Raw genomic sequence first — 12351 nt, forward strand, 5'->3', positions numbered from 1 at the left:
GGTTGATGTGTTTTAAGCGGGGCGGCCTCAAATCACTCCTAAATGTTGTCGTCATCTTGTCATCATCGGGGTAAAATGCTGCAAAATTCCTTAATAACTAAATAACTCAATGTGTGTGTGCTTTCAAGAAGAGAAGGAGATTTACAGCTTGTTCCAAAATGTTTATCATGTCCCCAAGTCATGACAACAAACATCTGTTCTTGGTTCTGATCCGGCGGTCGGTAGAGATCCATTAGAGACAGCAGCTCTTAATACTGGATCAAATTATAAATAATTATCCTGTGGGGTGAATGCTCAGTGAACCACCTTCTGATCAATCCAGCTAAAGACAAGGAGATGGTAGTGGATCTCTGGAGGTCCGGGCTCCACCTGCAGCCTGTAACCATCAACAGGGTCCTTTCATCTGATGTCAGGGACTCCAGCTCTGTCCCTACCACAGAGTCCTCCTTCTGGATCAGCTTGTCCAGTCATGAGGTGTCCTTCTTCTTAGTGCTGCCTCCCCAGGACACCACAGCGTAGAAGAGGACACTGGCAACGATAGTCTGGTAGAACATGTCCAGCAGCTTCCTGCAGATATTAAACCACCTTAGCCTCCTGAGGAAATAGAGACTGAGTCTATGTTAGCCCACCAGTCCAGTTTGTGATCCAGATGTAGACCCAGGTACTTATAGGTCTGAACCACCTCTACACACTCCCTGTTGATGGTTACAGGCTGCAGGTGGAGCCTGGACCTCCAGAAATCCACCACCATCTCCTTGGTTTTAGCTGGATTGATCTGAATCTGCACCATGAGACCAAGTTGTTCACCAGATTCTTGTCCTCCTGCTCCTGTCCATCCCTGATACATCCCATAATATTTATGAAATGTAAAGAAATCCAAACACAGAAGCTTCCGTGTGCTGCAAACATTGAATTTATTTGACAACTTCCATGAATCTCCCATCCCAGTTTCCTCAAAACACACTTTAACCATCCGTCAACGTGTTGATTTACCCTCTTCAGGTTCAACAATTAATAATTAATAATAATAATATCTACAAGATCCACAGTCTGAGGTGTTTCCACTCGTTGGAGATTAATTTACATACAGAGGAATCGGATTCGGAGCAGAAAATAAAAACAAACGGGTCAAAACACGATGAAAATAAACACAAATGGAGATCTGACCTGAGGCCGTCGTGCTAAGCTAATGAATATGTGTTAGAACCAGATTAAAATGTCTTTATTAGTTATTTTGCTTGAGATACGTTCCAGATGACACACTCTGCTCAACCCTTGACTTCCATTTATTATGGATTTATTTATATAACGTGACTAAAACTGGAATATTCTCTGATTTTAAAACAAATATTTTTGCCGTTTATTAAACTGGTGCAAATCTGAGGATGAGATTATGTATTACAATCTGAGAAAATGCATTAAATGACACAAAATAATGAGTGTAAATGGGACCAGCTGCATATTAATACTTATCTAGCATCATTAAAGGAGCGATAACAGTTGTCATAGATGGAGAAATTAGCTCTAGAGACTAAAACTGTTTCAGTTCCAGGCTGTAAACATGTTTATTTCTAATGTAAAGTTAGTGGAAGTCAATGGAGTCAGCCTCACTTTTGGAGTCAGCCTCTAGTGGACGTTAAAGGAACTGCATTTTGTTTTGGCAGCAGCTGGTCATTGTAGAGTCTTGGAGGTCGAACTAATCACCATTAAATGTTCAAAGCCTCGATTTAAATATATTCTGCAGCCTGGATGCCCCGCCTACAATTTTATTCGGAAAAGTCAATAGTTTGCCAGATTTATCAAACTGTTTGGGCGGGATTTAGCAGAGCAACAATAATCATACACGATATCTGTATTAACTAAACTTGTCTGTACCATTGAACGTCCACTTCCTGTCCCGTTAACTCGTCCTCAAAGTCGTTAAAGTTTCTCCTAAATCTCTTTTACATTAAATAAACCAATAATGTGTTTGGACATAAATGCATGTGACCAACCTTCAACCCACAAACAGACATGAAACTCAAGAAACCTGCCTGGTGCACTGATGTTTCTGAAAAAAGGTGGAGGTTTCTGAGGAAGGCATCGCTGAGGAGGAGGAGGAGGAGGAGGAGGAGGGTGGAGGAGGAAGGAGAGGTTGGATTTGGTTCGGCGCTTTTTGTCGGTGCAGATCAGCTCAGTAGAAGAAGTACACTGGAAGACAATGAAAGAAGAAGAGTTTATGAATAAATATAAAAGTCTAAATTAACATTATAAATTATAAAACCTGATTAAATACTCACAGACGATGACGCCCACAAATATAACTCCTATAATCGCCATCATGATCATCATCTGCAAGAAAAGATCACAACTCAGACCTCTCAGCCATAACATTATGACCTAGTCTTGTGTAGTTCCCGCCCTTTTGACGCCAAAAAACAGCCCGGTCTCCTCTAGACCTCTGAGGGGGACGAGCTGTCGTGTCTGGTCCTCTACCCATAATGCATCCTGGTGTCCTTCTGGTGTTCTCCAGGTTAGATCCATCAGAACCAGAAACATCTTCCTATCAGAGGTCAGAAGACCCCGTCTCCAGTTCTCCTCCTCTTCCTTCACTTGTTCCTCTTTCTTCTCCTTGTCTTCCTCATCCTCTTCCTTCTGTTCTTCCTCTTCCCCCGCTTCTTTCTTCTTTTCCTTCTCCTCTTCCTCCTCTTCTTTCTCATCTTCCTCCTCTTTCTTCACTTGTTCCTCTTCCTCTTCTTCTTTCTCCTTTTCCCTCTTCTTCTCCTCTTTCTTCACTTGTTCCCCTCTCTTCCCCCTTCTTGCTCTTCCTCCTCTTCTTTCTCCCTTTCTTCCTCCGCTTCCTTCTCTTCTTCCTCATCCTCCTCTTCTTCCTCCTCTTCCTTCACTTGTTCCTCTTTCTTCTCCTTGTCTTCCTGCTACTCTTCCTTCTCTTCCTCCTACTCTTCCTTCTGTTCTTCCTCTTCCCCCGCTTCTTTCTCCTTTTCCTTCTCCTCTTCCTCCTCTTCTTTCTCATCTTCTTCCTCTTCCTTCTCTTGTTCTCCTTCCTCCCCCTCTTCTTCCTCTTCCTCCTCCTCTTCCTTCACTTGTTCCTCTTCCTCCTCTTCTTTCTCCTTTTCCCTCTTCTTCTCCTCTTTCTTCACTTGTTCCCCTCTCTTCCCCTCTTCTTGCTCTTCCTCCTCCTCTTTCTCCCTTTCTTCCTCCACTTCCTTCTCTTCTTCCTCTTCCTCTTCCTCCTATTTCTTCCTAATTTGCTCAGATCCTTCCACCTAAAAATTTTTTTTCAGTTCCTAAAAATCAGCTCTGAGGACAAAACGTTTAACTTCCTGATGCATCCAACCTAACTCCACCCGTTAGTGGTCATAATGTTAGGGCTGATCGGTGAACATAAGCCTGAGGATTTAGGAACATAAACTGTTGTGCAGAAAAAGATTTAATTTAACCGTCTCCTTCTTTTATTCAATGAGGAAAAAACAGAAATAAATCCCAGATGATGCTTCACAGATTTTACAACAATATGAGAAACAGGAAATCACATCATCTCTGGATGAGAAGGGGGGAGGAAGAGGAGGAAGAGGAGGAAGTGGAGGAGGGTGAGAGAGATTAAAATAGAACAAGAGTCGACGTGTGTGTTTGAGTCTAAATGAGAAAACGTTTAATCCCATAAATTTAAAAGTGTCGCCAGAGAAACAAGAGGAAACGACGGTTGTTAGGGTGACGACACACTCAGTGAAGGTTTGGTGTTTTATATAAATATAAATATATATAAATATATAATCATCATGAATCACAGCTGGCTCTTTAATCTGTCGCTGTAATCCAGATTGAGATTTCTCTCCGTCAGTCAAACGTTAATCCTCCTCCGTCTCTACAGTGATTGGACGATCTGAGATGTGAGAGGCGGAGCTTCAACAGATGATGCTCAGACTAAATAAATAAATAAATAAATAATAATAATAATAATAATAATAAAGGATTGGCAGCCGAGGCCGGAAGTGAGGATGGAAGGATGAGGGATAAATATGGAGGCTCACGGGTAGAATCCAGGACTGAGGGGTTTTATTTCTGTTCAACTTCCTGTTTCTATTTTTGTTCTTTCTGAGTCACAGAGAAACACTGATGTAAGATGTAGTTAATTTAGAGTATTAAACACAGTGAAACAGCTGTTTTAGTTCAGTTTGTCCAAGTAAACGTTAGTAGTTAGTGTTTAGTTGCACAGTTTTAAATTTAAAAAAAATGCATGTCTTGTCCACGAATAGAGACGACTTTCTGACGTGTTTGTGCAAAGATGGAGGACGGATGGACGTGTTAGCTGAGTAGATTCAAGACCTGAAGGCAGCACACGTTCAGAACTGAAAGATAATTAACCAGTGAGGTTGTTTTCAGATGTTTATGATTGTTTGTCCAACCAGGAAGCTGGTGGCTGGCGGCCATCTTGTTTCTGATTCAGCATCTCTAGGTAGATTCAGATCTTTGCAGGAGCAGAATCAGTTCCCAACAGATGGACTCCTGACTCTTGTTTCTCACCTTGCAGTTTTTCCACCAGTACTTGTTCTTGAGTTTGGCGGCGCTGCTCTCAAACTGCGAGGCTCCGGCCTGCAGGGCGTCGGCTCGGTCGTCCAGCTCTGACAGCTTCTGGTCCCTCTCCAGGACCTTGTCCACGTTCACGCGCATGATGTCGACCACCTGAGGGACAGGAAACAGTGTCTCTGTGTCTCTGTCTCAGCTTATATCTATTAAAGCTTCTTTACTTGGCATTTCTTTATAAATAACTTCTGCATAAAAACTCTTCTATGTCCTCTCACCTCGTCCACCTGGGCCTGTGTCTGCTGCAGTCGTCTATTGCTCGTCAAGTTCGGGGCCGCAGCTGGGCCCCCGTCGCCCTCCGAGGCCCCGGGAGTACCTGCTTCTGGAGTCGACCTGCAGGTAAAAATAAAAGCATCATCTTCTCTTAAATCCTCTGCTTCCAGAACTTGCAGATCATTTGCAAACTGCAGATACTGATGCATGGGACGATGTCAAGCTGCAGATTTCAGGGTCTGACTGAGACACTCTGCAGACAAAGCTTTCATCTCCAGACTAGAGGAGCATGTGTTTTGCAGAAAATTCTCCACCATAATAAACTAGAGAAACATTTAAACAATTTCAAACTCCAAATAATAATATATTTTTACCCTTGTGAGACATTCTGGGCTAAAGTTTAGCCGCCGTAAGCTAAGAATGAGCTAAAGTGACTATTACAGCTCATTAATTCAACTTTTATTCAGTTATTCTTTGTCCAAAGTTCCTGAGAAAGTCTAAAAGAGGGGTTTAGTCAGGAAATCAGTGAGCTGAGCACACGATAACTGATGTTTATCGTCTCTAGAAGCAGATTTAAGACACATCTCCACGTTATTTTAATCATGAGAGCATGTTTTGTCACCTGAAACTCTCTGATCAGGTTTTTAATTAATCTCAGCATGATATATTTGTTCTTTTCACAGCTTATTTAACTCGTACGATCAACAAATACACCTGTCAAAACATTAGGTACACTAGTCATGCATCCTAATATAACAGTCCTGCACTAACTCCTCCTTTATGATCGTCCTAAGGTTCAGTTTTTGTTGAATCAGCGTCAGAAAAGTTCCATAGCTCAGTTGAATCCACAGCTCTGTACCTAATGAACTGGCCAGTAAGTTTGCATCAGGTTGTGACTCAGTAGGTTGAGCCTTACTGTGTTTAAAGCAATTTACTGGCTGTAGCGTTTACACAAATAAAACAAGAACTTTAAGCGTTTTACTTGAAATAAAGTAAATAAAGAGACGTCATGAAATCTATGGATGACTTTATAAAAGCAGAAACACATCGTATTGATTATAAATCTCTAATTTGATAAAAGCAGCATGACTCGTCTAACTTTGCTCAACAGGAATGAACTGCAGCCAAATATGTTTTTAGTTAAACTGGATTTTACTGCAACACAACGCGCATGATTATTCCCAGAGCTCAAATAGACGAGGAGCAAAATAACAGAAGCAAAATGGAGAAAGATTAGTGCAGCAGCAGCAGCAGCAGCAGCCGGACGGATGGAGATCAACATGCACGCTATAATACTCTCCCTCCCCTCCCCCACGACAAACAATACTTTACACAAAATCTGTTGCTTTTCTAAAAAAGAAAACATCCAGTTTTATGTCATATATTAACCAGAAGTTGTATTTTATTGCAGACTGTGTTGAATAAAGTGTGTATCTGTTTGCTAGGATAAGAGTTGAAGAGGTGGAGGAGCGCTTGATGTTGATGGATAGTATTTATTGTAGGTGAGTCAGCCGGTGAGTCATGGTCGTGTTTCTGCAGAGTCAAACTGCTGCAGCTCACCAGACATTTACAGACTGATCACAAGTTTATTTGTTTTAGTTTTTCAAAGCAAATAAAGAGGTTAGAATAAAATAATCATGAATTTAAATTAAATAAATATTAGTTTTACATGTATCTGCCCAGAGCTGCAGGTTTAATAACAACATTATTACATTACACTTTATCACAAGACGGAGATAACACAGGAATATTCTGAGGTTTATATTGAATTAGAAATGAATAAAATGATGATGGAGTACTCACATCTCAGCGGCAGGACGATGGAGATAATCTATGAGAGAGAGAGGGTGAGGGAGGAAGAGGGAGGAAGAGAGAGAGAGAGAGAGAGAGAGAGAGAGAGAGAGAGTTGAATATAAATGAAGGAGGATGACTTCAGCTTTCTTCTCTGGCGGATATCTTCTTTCACTTTTTCTTTTTCTCCAAACAACGGAAACAGCTGCACAGGACAACAAACAAACAAACATATAAATAAATAAATAGAAATATCTGTGCGTCACAAACAAACCCTGCCCCGAATCACACTCACTCTTGTCCAGGCTGAGGCTTTAATACCGGAAATGAGTATTATTAAGATAAAATAGGAGGTTTCTTGAAATAGCACTGAAGAACGTCAGTGTTCATGATCACAGGTGAAGTTCACCTGGTCAGGTGAGTACCTCACTGATGGGACTACGTTTAATTTACTGATTTTTGAAGATATTCTAACAACTTTAAATGAAAACAAGCTAACCGTGCCCTAACTTAAAGTAACGGTTAAATGTGATGGATTAAATAATTAGCTTTAAACCTTAGATAGTATAAAAATGGACGACGGAGCTAAAGCAACTAGAGCTCCCCCTGGTGGCTGGCTGCAGTAGCTCCGCCCCCTCCATGTTAGTGGATGGGACTTGGGCCAAACTAAAACACTAAAATACACGACAAATACTTTTTTTTTTTCTTGGATGGTTTCTTTTATTTTACGCAGTTAATATAATACCGATTCATGCCCAAGTGCCATTTTTTCTGATAAGTTTCGTTTTAGTTAGTTATTTGACGCTGTAGAAACAGGATGTGACATCATCATGACTACAAGTTGCCATGTCAACCGCTCCGTGAAGCGGTCTCGTAGGACCGTGAAAGTTTTTTTTGGGGGGGGGGGAAATAAGATAAAATAAAATAATAAAAATAAGTCCAGTGTATAATCCAACATTTTATTGAGTAAGTGGTGGAAGTAGAGCAGAGTAGGTAGAGAATTAATTAAAAGAAAACGAGAGTGAGTTTGTGGGCGGAAATGTGGGCGTGACAGTGGCGCCACTCTCGGACCCTACTGCGCAGACTCAAGATTCCAACTGTCAAGATGGCCGCCGAACGTATCCCCGGGAAAATACTATTTGAAAATATCCCCAAAAAACGTTTTAAAAAGTCAACTAGACTTGTAGAACTCTACCTTTCTTGAATTTTATTGCCTTTCTTAAATGTTCTTTTTAGATATACCATGACCTGGTTGACTGAGAACCGTTACAGTCATATTTAAAAATAGCGTCAGTTTGGCTAATGAACGGATGTGGTGACGCTGTTAGCTAAAAGTAAACGGTAAACAAATTAGCTTAAAGTACAAGGTTAAAAATTATTCAATAAAAATAAACAAAGCTAAAATAATAAGTTAGCTATTAGTTATTATGTATTGTGTTCAGTTAGCTAAACACAATAAATAGCTAAAGGTAAATGTTAAAAGACACGGTTTAAATTGTACGTATCAATTTTCGCTAACGGTAAAGGGCTTTAAATAATATAAGAAATTTATTGTCATTCTAAACTTTTATTGGCTTTTTATTTATATATATATATGTTACCGTGCGGTTATATTTATTTGTGGTCATGTAAAGTTAAACTTTAGTATTTTTTATTTATCTATGTTTTCCTTGTATTGTGTCACCTGACCTGAACTGAGTGAACGGAGACGAAAATCAAACGCAGCCTGTGAATCAAGCGCCAGGTGTGTTACCTGTTCGTCGACTTAACGTGGACTCATCGTGTTTATGTGAGTATTTTATGACTATTTTAAGCCTTTAATGTTGGGATGTTTATATTTAACTGTGGTTTAATAATCAGGTTGTTGTCAGAACGTTTAGTTTAATTAAACGATTGAAATGAAGGTGAAGCCTGCAGAGTTAGGTGTTATTAGCATGGATGTTTGTTTACGATTAAACTACTGACTACTGCTTTTTACTGAGAGTATAAATGTAATAGTCGTGGTTGTACTTTATAGTAGTGAAACAGAATAGTGTGGGTTCAGGTTGAGTGGATCATTTACTTTTTAAACAGCTGTTGTTGTGGCTGAATGTCTCTCAGTCAAACTATATTTAGACATGTGATGCATTTAATTAGTTTAACAAGTCCTACATTTTAGTTTTCAAGTCTCAAACAAGTCATCATACTCTACCAAGTTATAGACGTTTTAAAATGTGAATATCCTCTACTGTAAACTGATAAAGTTTAAAAATCTTGAGTGAATTTATTACTACTTTCAAATAATAAATACAAACTAAAAGCAAAGTATTCTAATTAAATGTGTCATTTAAACCAGGGCTCAGATGGATTTAGTGAATAATCAGATTTTAATATAATAAAAAAATAACTAAACAATAACTAAAACTTATACGAGACGATCTGAACTCTTTGGTATCTTTCGATAAAGATTTGAAGATGTTATTATTCTTATTATTCTAACACATTAAAAAGTAGATAAACTGTAATTTAACCTGATACTGGAGATCATGATCCACAAATAATAATCTTAATAATATGAATAAATTAGAGGCTGCTGGATGAAACTCAATTACATTAAAGTTAAATATTTTATATTGTTTAAAATGTCACATTTATACTTCAGTCCCTTCACCTAACCATGCTCAGAGAACAGTTATTAATTTATTACTTTTAAAGGTTTTAGATGGAAACTTCTTAAAATATGAATTACAAAACCTTTTATAATTATTGTCCAGAAATGTTCCAAGGATTCTCCAGTAAATAAAAATAAAATGGGATCTGTGGAAAAAAATCTAAATCTAGTTTTTAGTTTTAATATATGTCAAGTCACGTTTATTTATGACAAATGTATGTTTATGTTTTTTGTGACAAAACACAACAACAACTAAGATTCAGACTCAGAAAACTTTATTTGTCCCCGGGGCAGTTTAATGCACAAATGAGCAGCTTAACGTTCAGGTACAGACATTTAAGGAGCAAAAAAACAGAAACAACAAGATACAAATACAAAGTATATACAAGTTACCATCACATAAATGTTATGAATATCCAAAATGTCCATGGAGAATGTAAACAGACTGTATAAAGTGACTAAATGTAAAAAGTAGTTACAGGGAATATGTATTAGTTAATATTAACTGAGATGATTTGTGTCTAGATGCTTCTATTAAATAAGGCAGAGAATTGACAAAATAAAAAGTTAAAAATCAGTGAAATGTATTTGACACATAAAAAAATAAATAAAAATAAATATTCATGTGTTTATTTCTGACCTGATACTGGACGTCCTGATTCACGTTGATCATCTTCAAACTGATCTGCCTTTAGAATAAGATATAAAAGCTTAAATGACCCAGTTACATCAGAGTTAAGAAAAATAAACATGATTTAAAACATTAACTTATATATTGTCCTGTCTGTCACCTACCTACCATGAGATGGCAGCTTGTTTGTGTAATTATTTATTTTTCCTTTTAGTTTTAAATGGGAACTAATTATTATTATTTATTATTTTACATTCTCCTATGAATGTGTAAAAGTGTAAGATTAATATGTAAAAGTAATTATCAGGAAATAAAAATAAAAAGGACTCTGAAAATACTTTTAATTACAAAAAACATCAGCGCTTAATAATGTCTTATTTCTTGTATTTATAGCTTGTAATTAAAATTAAAAGTTTCCACTTCCTTAACATGTGATGAAGCTGCAGCAGTGGTTTCATTTCTTGGACTGACAATAACATCAAGGATTAATCTGATCTATTAAAGTCCATGTAGACGAGAGGTTGACGTAAACACTTCCTGAAGTCGGCTGCTTTTTCTTCTGTTGTTTCCTTACTTGTTCCTCTTCATCGATCTGTGATGAAGCTGTTCTGCTGCTCAGGATCTTCATGTGTCTGACTCAGTCAGTGAAACAGTTTAAACAGGAGGAAATTAATATTAATTAGGAGACACTAATCTATGCTTCAGTGTGTCTTCCCGTGTTTCCTGTTTAATCAGCTTCTGTCTGAGTTGTTCCTTAGCTTCATTAGATCTTTAAATGATTTATATTTTTTACGTTTGACTTATTTCCTGTCCTCTCAACAGATTATTGCTGATATCAGCTGCTGTGTTAAAGCAGAAGTGTTTACTTTTTCACAAGGCGTGTTTGTTTGTTTCTTTACTGAGAATAATGTGTAAAAGTAATAGAACACGGTAACATGGAAACAGGACATCTAAAGGTTTATTGTCTCATGATGGTTCACTCTGAAATGTTAAATATTCAGTCATAGATTCATTACATTATTGTACTGTTTTCATTTAAATACAGAGTTTATTTACACGACTTTAATCTGTTTTGTTTGCGTTTGACAGCGTCTGAATCTTGGGAAGTTGGTTGTGTTTCATAATGTCGTCTGGTTGTATCACGGTAGTCATATATATGTTGTAGTTGTTTCCGTCACATTAAATGAAGTCAGAGAACAGAAAGTCTTTCATTGTAATTTATTCAGTGAATCTTTTCATCATAACATCCTTCAGACATTCAAACAGTTTTTATTTCTGTTATTGAACCGTCAGTGTTCGTCTTCATCCTCCATCGTTAGTTTTCTTTTCTTTCTCTCTTTATTAATCAGCTTTAATTTAAACCACACCATCATCATGAGCTCTACTTTCTACTTTACGTCTCATTCTTTTCTCTCCTCAGATTCTTTCAGGTTAAATAGAGTTGAAGGTTAAAGCAGCGTCTGCACCGTTGGAGGAGGTGAGTGATGTTTGTCTGTTGCTTCGACATTAAAGGAACAGTTTTCATGTTTTAGTCCATGTCTTCACTCAGAAAACATTAAATAAATAAATAAATAAAAAGGTTATTTTAGTCTGAATGAATTAAAATGAGCTAATTAAAGAAGATTACAGGATTAAAAATGAAAATGTTCCTTTAATGTCTCCAGTGTTTCTGTGATGAACACTTCTTTTATTATTGAACGAGCAGATGAACGAGTTTCATTAAACATAAATAACCTTTAAAGTTTAATTCCTACAGATGTTTTTACTCTTATGTCTTGATGTGTAGCTTCTACTAACATGTCTCAGTTACCGGCAGCGATCCTAAAAAAATAAATAAATCAAAAGTTAAACTGCATTAATTACAGCTGGATTTACATCGTAGGACGTGAAGCTTAGCGTTGTTATGTACACTACATACAGAGTCTTTACAAACTGTACAATATACACAATTAAAATAGGGTTTTATTTATTTCTCTAAAATAAAACGCTCTCAGGATCTATTGACTTCCACTGAACGTGGAGGCTGGCGCATCGTGGTTAATTCAGCTAAAAATAATTAAATATTCAGGTTCTTCTCAACATTTCAGCAAATAATATCAGTAAAGATTAAAGGGTTTAACTTTATATGAGTCAATAAATATTAGTTTACAATGATCTGGTTTCTTTAAATCCTGACAGGACAGTTAAAATAAATGTATAAATGTAGATGTTGTTCCACGTTATAAACATTATTTAATCAAACATTGGCCATTAATTAATATTTCAATAACCAGAATCAAATCACTAAAGGTTTTGTCTGCAGATAAAGACCTTTAATCTTTAAATAACGTTTATTAGAGTTGATAATTGTGCCGTTTAAAGTTTTAAACGTTTGTTCTCAGTTTAAGGCAAGTTGGGCAACGATGGGTTCATTATTTAACGTTTTAAATGTGCAAACAATTAGAGATAATAAAATAAACTCTTCACTGTGTTAATGAGTAAA

The 12351-nt window shown here is 37.2% G+C and overlaps 1 protein-coding gene across 1 annotated transcript; it reads right to left on the minus strand.

Moving 5' to 3' along the window:
• Positions 1 to 2173: 2173 nt before the first annotated feature.
• On the minus strand, positions 2174 to 5006 carry LOC311500937 (vesicle-associated membrane protein 1-like; the record flags this gene model as incomplete). Its single annotated transcript, XM_084562574.1, has 4 exons — positions 2174 to 2190; positions 2280 to 2331; positions 4525 to 4683; positions 4803 to 5006. 4 exons carry the CDS (start codon positions 5004 to 5006, stop codon positions 2174 to 2176), a joined length of 432 nt encoding a protein of 143 aa, XP_084418700.1.
• Positions 5007 to 12351: the final 7345 nt, after the last annotated feature.

Source organism: Chelon labrosus, assembly GCF_963514085.1.
Source record: "Chelon labrosus genome assembly, chromosome: 16".
Taxonomy (NCBI): domain Eukaryota; kingdom Metazoa; phylum Chordata; class Actinopteri; order Mugiliformes; family Mugilidae; genus Chelon; species Chelon labrosus.